Here is a 19654-nt window from a genome sequence, read left to right on the forward strand (position 1 = left end):
GTAGTCCTATCTCTTGAATCTTTCCCAGGGAAATGTTAATTTTCCATGACCAAGGAAGAAGAATATACTGTGCGCACACGTCAAAATGGCCAAGTTCCTTTCAGTAACTGTATACACTGAGATAGTTTTACTAACAAATAAGAGATTTCAAAAACTTTATCTGCAGGGATTGAATAAAGGATTCAACATGCTTTTCACACTACTACTATTTGCACGTTCAGAGCACTTTGGCACAAGGTCCTGTATAACTACAGCATCTAGATGTTCCTGCTGCCAGAAGCTAACAAACTAAGTAAAATGACAAAACTGGTAAAAATAAAGCCAATGTCTGAAAAAAACCAAACCCCAACAACCCAACAGCCAAAAGAAAATCCAAAACAGGAACCTGAAACTAAATGCATCCATCCATACCTAGGTCTCATTTCAAGGAAGCTGAGTGTGCCCAAGTATACTAAATGAAACAATTACCATGCTCAGGTCAGCATAATTTGTTGCAAGATCATCTGCAAGCTCCAGGAGCAGTAATTTCTGTTTTATGGACAGATCAGAATCATAGAATAGTTTGGGATGGAAGGAATCTTTAAAGGTCATCTAGTCCAACTCTCTGCAATAAGCAGGGAAATTTTCAAGTAGATCGGGTTGATCAGAGCCCTGTCCAACCTGACCTTGAATGTTTCCAGGGATGGGCCATTTACCACCTCTCTGGGCAATCTGCTCCAGTGTTTCACCACCCTCATCGTAAAGAATTTCTTCCTTATAACCTGGTCTTATCTACCCTCTGTTTAGTTTAACACCATTATTCCTTGTCCTATCACAACAGGCCCTGCAAAAAAGTGTATCCCCATCTTTCTTATAAGTCCCCTTTAAGTACTGAAAGGCCGCAATAAGGTCTCCCTGGAGCATTCTTTTCTCCAGGCTGAATGGCCTCAAGTCTCTCAGCCTTTCGTCATAGGAGAGGTGTTCCATGCCTCCGACCATTTTTGTGGCCCTCCTCTGGACCCGCTCCAACAGGTCCATGTCTTTCCTGTGCCGAGGGCTCCCGAGCTGGTTGCAGTACTCCAGATGGGGTCTCACCAGTGGGGAGTGGAAGGGCAGAATCACCTCATTTGACCTGCTGGTCGCACTTCTTTTGATGCGGCCCAGGACACAGCTGGCTTTCTGGGCTGCAAGCACACATTACTGACTCCTGTCGACCTTTTTATCCACCAATACCCCCAAGTCCTTCTCAGCAAGGCTGTTCTCAATTCCTTCATCTTGCAGCCTGTATTGATACCAGGGGTTGCTCTGACCCAGGTGCAGGAACTTGCACTTGGCCTTGTAGACCCTGATGAGGTTCACATGGGCCCACTTCTCAAGCTTGTCCAGGTCCCTCTGAATGCCATCCCATCTCTCAGGCATGTCAATCACACCACTCAGCTTGGTGTCACCTGCAAACTTGCTGAGGGTGCACTTGATCTCACTGTCTATGTCATTGATGAAGATATTAAACAGTACTGGTCCCAGTACAGACCCCTGAGGGACACCACTTGTCACCGATCTCCATCTGGACATTGAGCTGTTGATCACTACCCTCTGGATGCGACCACCCAACCAATTCCTCATCCACTAACAGTACACCCATCAAATCCAGATCTTTCCAATTTAGAAAGAAGGATGCTGTGAGGGACCATGTCAAAGGTCTTACAGAAGTCCAGATAGATGACATCTGTAGCTCCTCCCTTGTCCACTGATGTAGTCACTCCATCATAGAAGGCCACCAGGTTGGTCAGGCAGGATTTGCCCTTGGTGAAGCCATGCTGGCTGTCTTGAATCACCTCCCTGTCCTGAATCTGCCTCAGCACAGTTTCTAGGAGGATCTGTTCCATGATCTTCCCAGGCAGAGAGGTGAGTCTGACACTGAGGTTGGTAGTTCCCAGGGTCCTCCTTCCCACCATTTTTAAAAATGGGTGCTATGTTTCCCTTTTCCTGTCACCAGGGATTTCATCTGACTGCCATGACTTTTCAAATATCATAGAGAGTGGCTTGACAACTACATCAGTCAATTCCCTCAGGACTCTGGGATGCATCCACTGTGTCAGCTCCCATAGATAGACTGCTGTATGTTCAGGTTCCATAGGTGGTCATGAATCTGAGCTCTTACAGCAGGGGGGACTTTGCTTCCACAGCCCCCATCTTGTGGTCCATCCACTCAAGAGGTGTAGGAAGAGATATTGCCAGTGAAAACTGAGGCAAAAAAGTTGTTGAGTACTTCAGCCTTCTCCACATCTGTTGTTACCAGTTGGGCAGCCTTGCTCATTGGGGGTGCGTGTGTGTGTGTAAATCTATCAGAGACATCACCTTCCACTTGCAGGTGGCACAATCTCCCTACATAACCAGCTTCAGTCAGTCTGCCAGTGTTACAGACTGCTCCTTTGCAAGCAAGCTGTAATGAGGGGACTCCTGCACCAAAGACAGCAATCCAGGGCTCTGCTCTACTGCACCACCTCTAGCGCAAATCGAACAGAAGGAGCAGCTCCAAGCTGCTGTAGAGACTGAGGACATGTACAGCTACTGCAGGAGCATTCAGATATACAGAGTTTTCAAGTGACCTATAATTCCAGCTCAATTAGTAGATTTTCTCCAACTATGTAACTCAGTGCAGTCATTTGTCACTGAGCTCTGGGGAGCTGTCCAGAGGGAAACAAGAACCATTTCCCCGCTGCAGCCTGTCACCCGAGCAGTCAGCATCTATCAGCACTTGTGCTGTTGTATAAATTACATCCCTCACAGCTTGGTCAAGTATGTCCATCATTCAGCACATATGTAATCTTCACTATTTTATTGTCTCATTGATGGAAGAATTAGCTGCACAGTGGGAAACACATTAAGAAAGGACTACCAATTATTTTGCCCCCAACTTCTTTAATCCCCTGCAATCTCTTCTAAGGGAGGGATTCACATCTACTCAGATCACTTCTGTTACATTATATATGTCTCCTGTGAAGTCCTACACACCACAGAAAACAAAAAACCCTGCTACTGGGTCCTCCACAGTATCAAACACACTAGCCATTTTTAGAGAACAGATCATAATTTACAAAGAGTATGCAATGGCACTGTCCAAGCTAACCCTGTTCCCTTCATCTATTCAGCTGGGAAGATCATCATCATTTAGGTCATAACCTCTGTTTCTCCAATAGTGAGCCAATCTAACAATAGGAACCTAGTTTTGTTCTAAAGCACAGCACCTTGTGGTGTTCCCATCTGCCCAGAAAGAATCTATTTATCCATTTCAGAAGCTGGTATCAAATGTGGTAAGGCTATTCAAAACCTTTTTCTGGTTCGGAGATGTAATTTGTGGATCTTGAAGCCAAGGGAACTATGGCACAGGATCCTCAAATCACATTACAGTAAAATCATCAAGAGATAAAACTTCACCTCTTTTTTAGTTGTTTTTTTTTTCTTTTTCCTCTATGTTGACATAGTGAACAGAAGTTGCTGATCACTTTTGCAGCTGAGTTGGGGCAAAAAAAAAAAAAAGAAAAAGAAAAAGAAAAAGAAAAAGAAAGGTAAGATTCAACCCAAAGAAGCTAGAGGTGATGGAAGTGGTAAGGAAATTACCTTACCGAGGCAGTGCCATGTATAATCATAGGTCTTCATAAATGACCTCAGAATGCAGACCAATTTTTGCATTTGGTTATTTCCAGCCTCCTGACTTTCAGAAACCATTTACTTGTTCTCTCTTTCTTCTCTGAGTTATGTAAATAGCTTTGTCTTTTCCATAATATGGGCCCTACTGCAGCCTTTTCAGCCTACTGCTTCAAGTTGGTATTATTGCAACGAACACTGCTGGCCCTGGCCTTCAGCTACCACTCACATTTGACTACAGGCAGTCCATTAGTTTGATGGAGCTGCTCATGTCATCATTAAAATGTATATTCTTTAAATGATACAGTTTTTATCCACTTCTCAGTGCAGTTCCAGAAGTTTCTAATATATAATACCTTAGACCTGTTAAAATTGGCTTATTTGTCAGACATTTGCTATGCAACAAAAAATGAATCAGTTCTGTTAAGGCATTTTATCATGCTCATTTTGACCTATATCAGCCAACATATACTGACTTTCCAATTAAAGTCCAAGATGTTTTCTGAAGTCACTGATTAGATAAAGCCTGAGTTATTTTAGAGACACCTGGGAGAAGAGATGTTTGTAAAGAGAAGTTCTCCACTGCGGGAGGTTTAAAGCAAAACCACATATAATTTATCCACCTGTTGCAAATGGACCCATCAACACGTGCAAGTCATTAGCATTTTTAAAAAATATCTATCAGATTTAATGCAAGTCATGAAAGAGGGTCAAAATACATAGAAATTCTTCACTGTTACAAGCAAGACTTCTTTCAACAAAACTCAGCAGCTAGAATATTTCTGTATCTCACTACCTGTGTATGCATGACTTCATACCCCTCTAAGTTTAAGACTTACCATGATGCAATAAGAAATACTTTATGAGCTTAGTATCTGTACAGATCTACACAGTATGAATTACAGTATGCTTTGAAATAAAGCTCCCTGGTCTATAGCCTTAATTCTGGCTGGAAAGCAATAATTACAAATTTTACTCCAGTGCATCAGTGTGCAATAACCACAGAGCAACTAAAGGGGGTAAACCCTGGGGACTATGAGGTTTTTTACTCAATGGTAGCTACATTGTTTTCACCAAGAGTGACTAGGGATGACATTGTTTTCCAGAAATTCATAAAAATGTTACCCCAAAAGTTAGTTTATCCCTCTAAAAAAATAATTTATCACCATCTTTATGACGCTTGTGGAATTTTGTGGAATGCTTAAGATAATGACTCTGAGCTGAATTTAGGATTTAGAAGAGAATAATACTATATAACAGTGCAGGCAAACACATGCTGATTTGGGACTCTTCATAAACATAGCACTATTTATATACTTAGCTGCCACTGTGATTTAATGGTAGAGCCGCTCACCTCATATGCAAAACCATACCACTACGATTGTGGCATCAATTCATCAATCAAAATGACAGAGTCTCATGATCAAACAAGAAAGGTTCCCGTACTTCTTATGACAGCAGTGCTTGTGATACAGCCATACTGGATCTATTTGCAATTGAACTGGAAACCAGCTATTTTCTATACTCAATGGAATTCTGATTTATGATGTGCTTGAAATTACTGTGGATTTCTATTAAAGGAAAACACTTGGCAGTAAGGTACCATACTTACCTGTAATTTAGTTATGTAACAGTAGTATCCTCCATAGACCCCACATCCTTTGGGGTTTTTTGTTTTTCAGATATGCAACTTTAAGAGCCAACTTGGCATTTTTTAAGAGTTTGGCCTTTTTCCTGAGGCCCTAAGCAAACCTCAAGCCATGAAGGAGCAGCGAATTTATACAGGCCTGCACAGACTCAATCAGCAGTTTCCTTTCCACTGACATCCACAGGAAGCCAGCACGTATGGAAAGATGGGGGCATGCAGACATCAACAATTACAGATAGGCCACTCTTCCCACATTTGGAAATGTAAAGCTCAAGGCTACCTATTTAGGTAGTGTCTTTAATGCATGGATAACCTCTACTAGCTGGCAGATTTTCCCTTTGAAAAATTTATTAATTTATTCTATTACTCAGCACATGCAATGGTAAAAAAACTGCAAGATGACAAAAAAGGGCCAAAGAAAATGACATTTTAGGTGAAGCTGTAATGTTTCTAGTTGGTAAGTGTACTGCTTTAAAATACGCTTTGTGCCTCAAATATTTCTGGTACACTCATAGTCCCAGCCACTAAAATAAAGTTTGGAAGAATGACACACAATCTTATGAAGACTCACACATACACTTAACTTATTTACACATTCTGAAGATTATACGATCTCCTCTAAAAAAGAAGAAATGTATGTTCCATAGCTGCATCCCTCTCATTAATTTATTTCATTTGTGCATCTGTAGTCTGTTTACAGAGACTTATTTCTGACTTAGTCTTTAGAAACAACCCCCCTGGTATCAACTGTTGTGGCTGAGGATCGCTTAAAGGACAAAAGTTATTGACTCAGAATCCATCTAGAAAAAGAAACTGCAAATTTAAGAGGACTGAGATATAAAGAGATGACATACCCTTCCTCGACTGTAACAGAATTCATGATGATGCAGTTTGTTATCTTAACTTTTTCTTTTATGGTACACATGCTGCCAATGATGGAGTGTTTAATGGATGTCTTCTCCCCCACTTGTGTGGATGACCCAATGATGCTGTCTGATCCAACCTAGGGAAGAAAAGAACAGAAACTGGCAAAAATACCTGGCGCTCTCCGTTATCTGTTCTCCATACACCTCTTCCAAAAAGTATGTCTCAAGCACGCATCAACAAAGTGCACCCTGCTCTACCCTAAGGATCCTTGGCATAGGAAAGATGTATAAATTTTGGGCCCACCTCATAGGCAGGCAGTTGGATAGTCTTTCCAAGGTCCTTTAGCTTGGTAAAGCTCCATTAGCTGGTCTGGCTCTGTAGGCTTCACACAGTAAGGTAAGCACAGTAAGAACAGCCCTGCTAGTACTCACTAGTTTCACTGTTTGCCCAGTGAGACCCGTGAAAAGGAGGTTTGAAGCTGGTATTCAACCAAAATGCTTCAGCAAGAAGTAGAGCTAAACTACTGACCTTTCTGAGTTTGGCATCCTTTGGGAGGCAAAACTGCTCAACTAACATGAACGCCATTAGGGAACAAGAGACTGCAGTGTCTGACTTGGGAGCATGACAGAATTTTTACCAAACATTTTTACAGACAGAGAATGAAAGGCAGGAACTCGTGAGTGAGCCTATGAGGAGACTCTGGGCTGGATCACCTACACTGTAATTCCACACTTCAGAACCCAGCTTCACTTCTGACAGTGGGACTGAATATTAGGAAGCAGCTCTTGAAGCAAAGGGCGTGAAAACTGTATTGAAAGAGCAGAGACAGGGAAAGGGGAGACTTACCATGCCTCTGTCGGTGATCTGTGCAGACCCATGAACCAGTGGCTCTTCCAGACCCAGATTAAGCAATAGCTTGGGAACCTGGATGGAAAAACCCACATCACCAGTTAACATGACAGTGCTGTACCTGCATGTTACATAAACACCTCAAAGATGAATTTGGTTTCCACTGCACTAGTGCTTTGACTGTAAACATTTTAACTTAAAGGAAAACATAGGTTTGTGCATTTTAAATCTACAACCAGGTATGTCTGATTTATCATCTTCCCCTTCTGTAAAGGACAGGTATACTTCCACTGCAGTGCACTGCATGTCTCCTCTCAACTCAGCTTCCCACCTGCAGATAAGCAGTGGACCAGCAGCAGCAAGCAGGCTGGCTCCAGCTGAACACTGTGACACCCTGTACATTACTACAATGCCATTTCAAATGTAGCTCAGTGTGGTGTACACCATTCAGTAATGCAAGAGAGGGAAGCAAGTAATATCAAATATAAACCAGTAAACTGGCATAAAAAGATGACTGTGTTCAGCCCACTCAATAAGGTAGCACGCTGAGGTGCAGGCAACAAACAAGTATTTCAGAGGTTTAAGAAGGAAGCAACTAAAGCTGATCAAGTGGCTATTCCAGATGGTAGAAAGCTGCAGAAGAAAAGGCTCTTGACAAAGAGAAGGCAGGTGTTAGATAAGCAGACAAAGCAGCAATGGTAATAAAGAGAGACATAGCCCATGAGGTAGCCAAGAACAAATCCATGGAGAGCAATTTTGAACTGGCTCCTGAAAAGAAAGGGAAGCCAGCGTTGTAGGAGGATGGGATATCACTCCATCACTCCTCTTTCTCTGGGTGAAAGAGCAGCCTGAGGCATTCTGCATCTCCTGGCGTCAGGCTGGGGCCAAGGTCACACACACCAGAGAGGTGATGACAGCATGGATGGGGATTACAGGGGAGGTAGGACTCTTGCAGCAATGCACAGACACAGTGCCGTACAGAGTTATTTGCAGCAGTGATGCAATGTATGCATCTTGGTAAGACAGAGGTGGCTGTCAAAGAAACATGGGAGATGCATAAGGCAGCAAAGTGATGAATCAGGGCTACAGGGTCTGAGTCAGGGCAAATCATATGCCTGAGTGAGAGGCTGAGGCTGCGTGTGCCGGGGCTGGTGTGGAGCTCCACAGCTGTCTGGCCAGCCAGGATGCATGCACTGACTGTCCATCTGGGAGGTCAAATGGAGTATCAGCACAGTGATGGTGCAACTGGGTTTGCCTGAGGGGAGGAGTGGCACTTACTAAGTCTCTCTTTACCCAGGCACCTATTTTTATAGAACTCTTAGGAAAGCTTATCTTTGAGATCTCTGTTGCGCTGTTAAATCTGGCTGAGAGTTGCCAGCAATTTCCAAAGCTGTTATGAAGGAGCTGCCATACAGTATGATTGTGTAAAACAATTTCCTTAGAAAGCTGGGATAACAAAAGCTGATGGCTTGGGAGTGAGCCTCAAGAAGCAGATCCCACAGATCTGAAGAAGTTGGGATCAGATCAGAAAAAAATATCCCAAGATCTCAAATGAGATGATACTTGCAGGAAATTGTTTGGATATTCCTAATATGACCAGCTCGTTTCCCTTCCAGCATGCAAGGATGGATAAACAGTGCTATTTTTCACACAATAAGAATTTTCACAGTTGATGCTTCATTCAGATGAGTGAGATGAGCTCAGATGAGCTCACACCTCTGAGCTATCATTTCAGGCTGCCTGTTGCCCTTGGTAGACATTTCCACATTTGTAGTTCTCTACATCTTGAAGATGGTCCTTCCCACTAGACTTTGTTTTCTAGAAAACAAAGAGTAGGTTAGATCCTTTAGTCCAATGTGCAGGCACTACAGATAACCACCATCTCACCAGAACACCACAGACTAGGCTGATCTGCCTGCATGATGATGACTTGGTGAAGGGATGCTGTCCTCACCTGACACACAGCTAGGCAGCCACAACTGATAGATCCAAGAGAGGAACACACACCAAAGCATACCTACAGCATAGGCTGGAAAGATTCCTACTATCCAGTGTTGCCCTGTGGGAAGGGAAAGAAATGAAGAAAAGCTCTTGCCCTCCTCAGTGAAAAGGTGGTGTGGTGAAATAAATAAAGGATTTTACTGGCCAGAGCAAAGCTCTTGTTAGAAACAGTCAATGGTAGTGCAGCCTGAGGGGTGACCCAAGAAAACTACCAGCTCAAGCATTTTGCTCTGAAAAGGAAGGTTAGATAGGGGGCAGGAGTCAGAGGGAGTGCCTGGGTCAAGGGAAGGTTTAAGATGTGTTTGGATTTAATTCATCTTACAAAGCAACTATTTCCTGCTATTGAAGATAACTCCCTCCTGAACCCACCTGCCCACACACACAGGCTGCAGGCATCCAGAAACCCAGCTGGAAATGAAATGATGTGAGTAAAGTGTTTCCTCACCAGAAGGGCAGTGGGTTAGGATGCCATTCCTTCCTACGGCTACTGGACTGGACTGCTACTGCTCCATGAGTCTGTCCTTTTGGACAGCAAGTTATAAGTCCTGGCTTTGCAGTGAGGGAATCAGAATCTGGTCTACAAAGACCAAGATAATAGCAAACAAGACACCAAAAGTCTTCCTTAGAGACCAACAAAACAGGTAAAAAAAAGCAGATAAAATTTAATGTGTACCTTTTATGAGGATTAGCAAGAGAAACAAAATACAGTGGCACTGAAAAAAGGAACTCCTTTCTCACAACCCCTCATTAAGCTTCATTTTACGTTTTACCTCCGCATAGTTTCCTTAGAAATTTTACCATTCTGGAAAAGTTAAAAATTCAAAGAAAATCCTTTCCAACGTTGAAGGCCCCAATGTGATTTCAAAACACTAATTCTATGTACCACCCAGGAGCAAACACATTTCCTGAACTGACCAAAATGTAGAATATTTAGGTTAAAAAAAAAAATAACCCCCCCCAAAAACCCTCAACACAAAAAAACCCACATGGAGTCTGACTGGCTTAACTCAATAACTTTTTACTGAAGTGGTGGCTGCCAAATGTACACGCACACTTCCCCTAGCAAGCAGTGTTCTCCCTTAACCCTTTGGGCACATTTGCTTCTGATATTCTTGGGAAAAGTTTTCCCTTTCTGGCAGTAGTGATGCCTTTCTCCTCTTCCTCATGCCCCTAACTTCAAAACAAATCACTTTATTTCTGTGCTCCTCTAAAGGAACCAAGGAAAAAGACCTCCAGTGTGCAAACTCACTCTGCCATGCTGCAATTCTAATTTGCATAAATTCATCCATTCATTTTATTGAAAAGAAATCAACTCAATCTGACAGCAAAGGCAAGGCAGTGTTCATTTCCAGGATTCCAAATACAACTTTATCGCTCTCCCAGTCCCCCTTCCAGAAATCTTGAGTCTTTCCCTACTGTACTCCTTATTGGTCTTTCAAAATTAGAGCAAACTGTCCATTCCTGATAGCAATGAAGTGTAGTAAAAAAAACCAACCCAAAACATATTAAAAGCTTTTAATCATCAGCATATTAGCAAGTACAGGATTTCTCTAATCCTATCCTGTGATCTTTGCTTTTATGAATTCTCAGTACTGTGAAAGTGAAAGCTGCAAATGGATCAACACTTCACCTCTGTGTTTACCTGGATTGCCACTGTATTGAAACCTTTTCCTAAAATAATTCTTTCATAATGGACAGCATTAGGCAGTTTGAATGTATGGGTAGTTTAAGTCTTCCTGCAATTCATTAATAATCTTTGTCATTATCACTTAGATAAGCATCTGTTAGGAAAAGTCCAGGCAGAACTGATCTTGCTTTTAGGACATGGACCATATTGATTAGATGACCTATAAAAGCTACTTCCAGCCTTATTTTCCACACTTCTTGGCTCTTTGGCTGCAGGTCTTGCCACCTCCAAGAGTCTGTGGGGTGGGGGTTTTCTTAGCCAAATCAAAGCTATGGAGTGAATTAGTGACAGAGCCGTTTCCTGGCCTCATGGCCCCATCCTGCAACCAGTAGGGCGATGTGCCTAGATAACATGGCACTGGTTCAGTTCCCACATACTCCTCTGTTGTATCACCGGGAGCTACTCCTGGAGGCTAAAATGTCCCATGAACTACTGCTGTATTCCCACGTGGCAGTTCTGCATTTTTCTCACCTGTCGGTTAGCTTCAATATACAACCCGAGGGTATTCACTCGGTAGCACAGTCCCTCTTTCATTATATGGACGTAGCAGCGCACTTTTCCTTCATGGAGAGTTTCATTCATATCTCCTCTATGATCATTCCAACAAGAGTTATCTGGAGCAGGTTTCAGCAAGCTATTATCTTCCTTTATGAAACTATAAATGTCTGAAGAACACACACATGCATGAAGTTAGACAGGATTTAATGAAATACTTTCTGAAGAAGAATACTATTAAAATACTGTTGGTGAAGGGAAATCTTTGTTTCACATCATCTGAATGGCTAGATACTTAGCAATCATTACCAGATTTTATCACATGTAGTGAGTAAGTGCTTATTTTTATTCTGCAGGTGTGAATCAAAGCATCAGGACAGATGCAATGTTTTGCCCAAGGTCAAACAAGGAGACAGCGGAAATGCTAAAAATAAATTCCAAGATCTGAGATCCCGTCCAGTTCCCAGTGTAGGGTGGTTAAAGCTTATTCTGTTGCCCTATGCAATCTTAGGAACTCCCTCCTAAAATTATACTTTCAAAAGTGCATTTACCTATACTGTATTCCTGAAAAAAAGAATACAGAGTGCCTGGCTGATCTGCTTTTCATTTGCACCAAAATAAGAGGGGACAAAAATATTTATAAAATGCACAATACTGTTTGAAAAAGACATCTACTAGAACCTTTGCTATCATAAACTGTAAGGGAAAAACCCAAATCCCCAAAGTAGTGCTTCAGACTAATTCTGAACTCTACCCAATAATTCAGCTGTAGCACATAGGCTTTCAAACCTTCATCAAATCTTTGAGACTTTGACTGACCTAGTGATGCTTGTTCTTTTTTCTTTTGGTCCACTTCTTTGTTGTCTAGTCCTTGCTGCAAAGATGTAGGAGAAGAGAACTGTTTCCTAACCAGATGTGGAATCAGTTCACTCCGGAGAGATGTGATAGTCCTGGGGAAGAAGATACACACATGAAGTCCACAAATGCTAATCCTTACATATCTTCATATTCTTTGCATAACTTTATTGGACATTTTGCACATTTTTCATGAGGACGAATCAAAATGCCAGGTACTCGAAGACAGCTGGCACTAAGACAATGTCCACTGGTCATGTGCTACCTTAATGCATTAAAATATAAAGAAAGATTCGAAATAAGGAAAGAGCTTAATCTTCAGAACTTATTCCCCTATATTTTAACAGAGATGCCTACAATTTAATACAGCATCACCCTGCAACTCATGCTCATGTGCAGATGGAATGCAGAAAGTACCAACACTGTAATGACAACTGAGATGCACTTTAAGTGGCTTTAAAAATGGCATTGATTGACAGGAAAAGAGAGAATAAAGTGCCTATAGAGGAAAAACCAAAGCAGTTCATTTTCTTTGTGATAAAAATATGGAAATGCTCAAGGATATATGAAATATCAGATCCTTAAATGAAATTATGTCCTCCAGCTCACATGAAACGTCAAGAACATTTTAAAGACTCAGCCCTTTAGCCAGCAGAAATCAGCACATTTTAACAAGTTTAGGTCCCAAGTTTCACACTCTTTAGGTGCCCTGATCCAAAATATATCAGTGAACAGAAAGCTTCTAAAGGCTTCAGCTGGCAATACATCCATCTTCCCTGCACACAGACTTCAACTTTTACTATATTCATTTTGACACCCCAATACTAGGAGGTAGAGAAATTACATGAGGGATTCGTGATAAAGCAGGAACTTGAACCCAAGCCACTTATGCCTTAAACAAGGACCCTAATCACTAGATTATCTTTCCTCTTGCATTGATTTGTACATTACAATGAACCAAGAGAAACTTTCCCTAGTGGACAAATATCAATGTAGAAAGCCTGCCGTACAATGGGATTATAACCCTGGTAATTTAATTTTGACTATTAAAAAGTAATTTTATTTTCCAATAAAGTATTTGGATCCCCCCCCCCTCCTCCCAAATTAACAGTTTTTACAGTTGGAGTGCATGAGAGACAGTCTTAAAAGAGCTTTATTGTTGTTGTTTTATTATTTTAACAATCTGCATTTAGTTCCTGAATTGTGGATTATTTAAGGTAGTGCTTGGGAAAATCATGTGGAAAACGAACTCAAACTTGGCATATAGAAGAGGAATTGCTAAACTTCAGAGGAAGGACTGGGAGAACTAACACAGAGGGCTTGGCTAGAGGAACTCAACAAATGATGACCTGCAAAGAAAGCGGAGTAAGAATGGAAGGCAGCAAAACTAGAAACTAACTGAAGGTTAAATTAAAAACCAGAAAGTACTAGAATGAGTATCCTGAAAGTGATTGTGGTTGGCAAAATCCCTAGCAAAGGGGGATCTTCAACAGTTCAAACTTTAAGAAATGTGCGGCTCATGACCTGCCCAGGCCACTGTTCAGGTAAATGATAGTGAAACAGACCTAAGGACCAAAACACTCAGCCCTACAAATACTTTACAATCTTTTCTTTCAGTCCTCAGCTGTAGGTTGTGTCATGTCCTCTGTCCTGTGGGATGATCTAACCCACCCCAGATCTGAAATTCTGCTTTTGTTGTTTATTTCAGATATGGAAAAGCTCTAGTCTTCAGTCTCTCCTCCTTGAAAATAAGATTATAATCACCTTCAGATAGCTGTATTTCAGGAAGTAATGAAGCAAAACACTTCATTCTTTAATCACCAAATTTCTCTCTGCTAACCACTTACAGGCGTGCTCTGCCATGGCTGCCCTGGCCCCGCGCTTTGACACACGTGTGGCTGTGCAGATGGGCAGTTTACTAGCTTACAATGTTTGCCTGCAGCTGTGCCATTCAGCAATGATTTCCTGCTTCGGTTTTATACTCCATCCAAAACCGACAATCCTGTGTTTCCCTCAGAGGCTGGCCATGGCATTTATAAGATATATTACCTATAAAATATCCAAGTATTTGGCAGTCTTAAATAGTCTGATGCAGAGGACAACACAACACGGTAGGAAATGAAAGCAGTGGAAAGGGGGAAAGACAAAGTTTTGCTTGGTTTTTGATGGTTTAATCTTTCTTAGCCAAACTCCTGCAGCTTTCCTGCAATTCTCTGAAGTGCTAGCCACATTCCTTCGGCAAAGGTGGAGTAATCTCTGGGTCATCCATAAGATGTGGCTTAGAAACCCACCCTTCTTACCGGAAAAGGAAAAACAGGAAGGTTTGCCTTTGCTTGCTGTTTAAGCAATTTATATGCGACATTAAAAGGAATTTGCCTTTGGAAAGTATTAAAAAGTATGTAGCAAGGCACTCAGTGACAAAAACTTGGGAATTTTTTGGGACAGATCTTGCAAATGTGGATATACGAAGTGATAGCGTAAGAATATTATCTGTCAACAGAGGGGGAAACCAAACATCTGGCTGGGACTAGGAAAGGAATTTAAATCAAAGGAGGCATAGGACTGAAGACCCTTCATCAAGAGAGAGAAAAATCAGCAGGAGTTTGGAAGAACCAACTAGCCTGTAACCTAGATTCAGGAGAAAACAACCCAAAAATATTTCTGGTCTAGTGTGTTAAAAATTCTTACAATCAAATCCTGAACTATACATGCCTATATTAAGGAGAAATAAGTGTAAGACTGTATATACTGAAGAAAGCAGTATATGCTGAAGAAAGCAATCTTTTTATTATTCTCTTCAGGTTTTAAAACTTGGCATCTCCCTGGTTTCTAAAGTTTGTTATTTTCTTTAGCACCAAGAAGTAAAATGAAATACACACTGAGATCAACACAAGGAAAAATCTGCTATAACACGGAGAAAGAGAGTGGAGGGGTGGGTAGAAGGAGAGAAGGGCACACAAAACTTTGGCAGAAATGGAGTTCTAAGCCAGCCTGGAGTAACCATGCCCTGACACCCCACAGCAAAATCTAGACAGCAGAGAGGATAAAAATGAACCTGCTTTTGAGGAACATTTGCCAAAATAAACATGCTTTAATAACTTCTAGCCCAAGTGACAAGCATTTTTCATGATCTTTCATTCCCTAAAATCTGATTTTTGATGTTTTATCTGTCTGTTTTCATCTTGACAGAAAGTAGTAGGTTTTCAACTGAACCACCAGAGATTGAGGATGCTGCTAAAATGCTGCTAGTAAAGGAAGTGGAGGGACAACTAATGCCTGCAGTACCTTATGGGGCTTCGGTCCCATGAGAACAACAGGACATGGCAGCAATTTTGAAAGGGGTTGATACTGATCAGGATTCTGCCATTCATGCAGCAGGTCCCAACAAAGGGGGATGTTGGCAAGCGACCGTGCCCACATTGGGGAAAATGAAGACAACAGAGCAGTTGAAATTCATGGTGTGTGTGCAAGCAACAGCTGGGAATTCAGAGAAGATAAATTTTTTAAAAGCAAAAGAACCCCCTGGAAAGGTCTACATTAAATGTACCTAAGAGCTCAGGGCATTTGCAGTCAGCTATGCAGACTGTAGACTCATGTAGGCATTACAAACCTAGGATATTCAAGGTTAATTTTATTTAAAACTTAAAACAATAAGTTACAAAAATGGATACTTGGTCAGACAACTGTAATTTTACCAAGTACTATCATTACCAGAGAGACATAAGTAGCATGCCTTTGGAATCCCTTTAACCCTGGTCCCTGTGCACTACAATGTCTTCCCAGTGCTCCTAGGATTTTTGCATGACAGCAAAGGCAGAGATAACGTTCATGCTAAGTTAAAAATTTTTACTTGTGAAGACCATTAGGTAAAAATACCCTAGATCTTTAAGTTTCATATTTAAACACAGCTATGCAGAGGTTTTCAGTGAGTTTTAACCACAAATAGAATTAGAACAGTCTGTGATATGGCAGAATTACATTTGTATCTGTGTATATTACATTATAATATATTACGTTACATACATTAAAGCCCACAGAGGGCCAACTTTTACTTGTTGCTGAAATGCAACTGCCTCTGGGATGAAGGGAAGCTTACTGAAACTTCAGCAAGAAATGAAGAACAACGGAGCCAAATGAAACACAAGAACAGTTTTGGGGAAAAACCCAAATGTTGACCACTTAAACTTAAAAAAAATAATGTATTTCACAATTGCGTTTCAATGGGCTGTGATTTCTGCTCTTAGACATACACATTGCTGTAGACTTTATCTTTCATATGACGGAGAAAATAATGGTTTTGACCAAGAGCGGTAAAGGAAAAATCTCATCAGATATATTATAGCAATAGAAGAGTCTATTTATTTAAGTCTAAGTTTAGGTGACCTTGCAAAAGTCTAGGTACCAGGAAGTGCTGTTTGGCTTGACCCACAGCAGGAATGGGAGCATCCACAGCTTTTATTTCCTGCAGTTAGTGCTCACCAGCTTCAGACACCCCGAACACAACTGTCAGTTCCATTTACCGGCTGTCACTCATTTTCATTTTCCATGTTTAATGTTAAACACCATAAAACAGTATTAATGAGTATTAGCATTTTAATATCCTCCCTGTTTTATTAATCTGTGATGAAGCATGAAATCTACCACTGCTGTCAGCACCCACCTGTGAAATCTGCTGTTACTCTCCATGGGCTAGTTGCAGGGGGTCTCCCTTGCTATCATTATTACCACAATCAGCTACAGGTGCAGATAGTGTTTGCAATTCCCCACTACAAACAAGCAGATTATTAGTCCTTTTACACCTATTTCTGCCCCCCTTTTTTTTGAACAGGCTGATGTTAGCTCTTGTACAACTATGCAAGCATATAGGAGGTTGGGTTCTGATCTTAGCTCTGTGGCCTTCAACAGAGATCCTTCAGATCACATCAAAAGCAGAACATGAGGCTGTGTTTCAGACTGGTGCTCATAATTAACATTAGAAATGTACACATAAATACAACTAAACAAATCCTAAGGCACTTACAGTTTTGGCCAAAAAGAAGTTGCATGTTTATGCAGAACAATCAAGATGTAAAAAAAAAAAGTGAGGGAGGAAAAAAAAAAAAAAGAGGGTGTGTTGGAAGAAAAGAGAAAAGTTAATTCTGAACCCTGTAGGTACATAGTTCATGGTTCTCATCGCTTAAAGGATAAAGCCAAATAACATTTAAAAATTCCGTGTAAGCTGGGAGCTCTCTTGTTGAATCTCAACGTTATTTTCTCCTGATCCTTTGATGGAGATTAAAAATTTCCATGTGAATACAAAGAAAGAAACAACAGTTACTCTGAGATTTTTTCCCCCAAGCATTTAATGCTCCAAACTAGAGCAGCCAGCCACCATTCCCATCTCCTCCCCCCTCCTCAAAGAAAAAAAAAAAAAAAAAAAAAAAAGTCAACTCACTTTGAAGAAAAGACAAAACAGGGTCAGGGCAAGGGGGATTAGGGAAATGATATTTATATCATGGACCAAATTAAAATGTCAATGCAAGAGGCAGGCAAACAGCCCTTGCCACATATATACACCAGGCATGTTTCCTCAAGGAAACAGGAAAGAGATTTGAAAAGAGTTAATGCAGTTCTGAGTTAATACCACCTGCCTCAGACTCAACACCACTTAAAAGACAGTGTTTGGGTCCATTTCCCACAACGCGGTTTTAAGAAGCACAATGGAAAAAGTAATTACAGGCCTTTTCCCCTTCTTCTCACTGATTCACTGCTAAAAATGCTGGAATTTCTGAGACATGCTAAGAATGTGGAGAAAGTGGAGAAGGGCTATTTACAAAAGGAAAAAATACCAAATGATAAATTTATAGGGTGTGCCACATACCTGCAGAAGGTTAATTCTGCCTTTATATCTTGCAGTAATCTTTTTGCCTTTCTTGTGTACCCAAGACCAATTATAATAAAGGAAAACTCCAAAATAATCAGGCAAGCCAGTAAACTACCAGGCAATTACTTGTGCCTAATTCAATAATCTGCAACACCAATCATAGCATCAAGCAGATGTTATTTCTTGCTGCATTCTATTTGTCCTGTTCTATTCTCAAAATTTCTATCACAAAAAGAGAAAACAATATTTTTCTCTCACACACACACATTTCATATTAATTACTTATTTGTCAGTGTCTTTTATTATTTTTGGAGCTAAAAGCCTATGGAGAAGGCAAGGAAACCTTGAGAAATGTTCTACTGAAAGGTAATTCCACATGACTGCATTTGTGCTTCATTTGTCTTTCCATACTATTTTCTAACCAAAACCTTTAAGTCTGACAGCAATGTACCCCCAGTGTTCAGAGAAGCATGTGGGACTATTCCAAAAGCCACTGCAGAGCAAACTGATATAACTGCACAGCTTTGCTTTGCAGGCTCAATTTTATGACTTTGCAAAACTGCAGAATCACCACAGAAATCCCTGCATTCTGGGTGATGGAGGAAAAGCAGAAGACGACGTGCAAGTGACAATCACAGACACCACAATGCAGAGAGGATCTAGATCAAAGTATAGAAGGGATGGTATGGATGCAAACCACATAAAAAGCTGTTCTGAAGTTCCACCAAGTCTGGATGCACTTAAAGGAGCAGGGATCTAACCTCCACTTCTGCCAAAAATCCCTTTGGGAAACAAGGCAGCTTTCTGAAACATTGACCACAGAAATTAAAACTCCTCAATTACATACTCAAATCCTTTGAAAGCGTGCGTGCATTCAGCTCGGGTCATCTAAGTAACCTTAATTCTGCCCACTCGCCAAACAGCCAGGAACACCCCACAGTTCCCGACTAATACAGCTTTTGCAGGGGAATGCCAGCAAGTTTAGACATTTTTAGAACTTCTCTCTGACCAAAAGTTTCTGAGGCTGTCAGAGGCCACCCAGGGTGTTTGGCAGGTTGTACATGCTGCTAAGGAATGGATCTCATTCATTCCCAGACAGCATCCCATTCTTCTGAAACAAGCGCACCTGCAGCAAATGTGATTCCTTGCCAGAACTTATCTTTCCCCATTCTCTCCCACCTCCGCCTTTGCAGCCATCTGTGTGTGAGTTACCAGCTTTTTTCTAAATGCCTTTGAAATTAGGCTCCTTTTCTGAAAAGTACACTGAACAGTGGTGTTCTGATAATATGCCTAAACAAACACATGCATATGATGCATTTGATAAAGTATATGTGCATCCAGAAAACTGATGAACTATGTAAACTTCAGGTGCATAAATATTTATTTAGTTAGTCAAATGCTTCAGACTTATCTGTATAAAATGTGTCAAAAAATGTAGACATGGCTGCAGCTTCACACGGTAAGTCCTTTCACCCTACTCTACTGAGGTTGCATTAAAGGCACCATAGACGTCCACACCTCTGCTCTGTTTCTCCATGCAGATACTGTGTTTGGTGGTCTGCAATCAAACAGACCCATTCTCCGTTCGACTTCACAACATGCCATTCTTCCAGCAGTCTGGGAAATAAACAGAAGCTCTGGTGCATAATTCAGTTCTGCTTCCACCTGTAAAAGTCCAATTTCTACACCCATCCCCCCAGCAATCATTCTCCCTTAATGAATTCCTAGCCTCACCTATTGATTACTAATCCTTGCTCCACCC

The 19654-nt window shown here is 41.2% G+C and overlaps 1 protein-coding gene across 2 annotated transcripts in view; it reads right to left on the reverse strand.

The window, feature by feature from the left end:
- The window catches only part of EIF2B3 (eukaryotic translation initiation factor 2B subunit gamma), a 102131-nt gene that overhangs the window by 21256 nt on the left and 61221 nt on the right, over nucleotides 1-19654 (reverse strand). For both annotated transcript variants that reach the window (XM_040610421.1, XM_040610422.1), the window contains 4 exons: nucleotides 11994-12124; nucleotides 11151-11344; nucleotides 6989-7066; nucleotides 6130-6278 (listed from right to left, as the gene is read on the reverse strand). In XM_040610421.1, the coding sequence (XP_040466355.1) occupies nucleotides 6130-6278; nucleotides 6989-7066; nucleotides 11151-11344; nucleotides 11994-12124 (552 nt within the window). The remainder of the gene's footprint in view (nucleotides 1-6129; nucleotides 6279-6988; nucleotides 7067-11150; nucleotides 11345-11993; nucleotides 12125-19654) is intronic.

The sequence above is a fragment of the Falco naumanni genome, chromosome 11, assembly GCF_017639655.2.
Source record: "Falco naumanni isolate bFalNau1 chromosome 11, bFalNau1.pat, whole genome shotgun sequence".
In the NCBI taxonomy this organism is placed as follows: Eukaryota; Metazoa; Chordata; class Aves; order Falconiformes; family Falconidae; genus Falco; species Falco naumanni.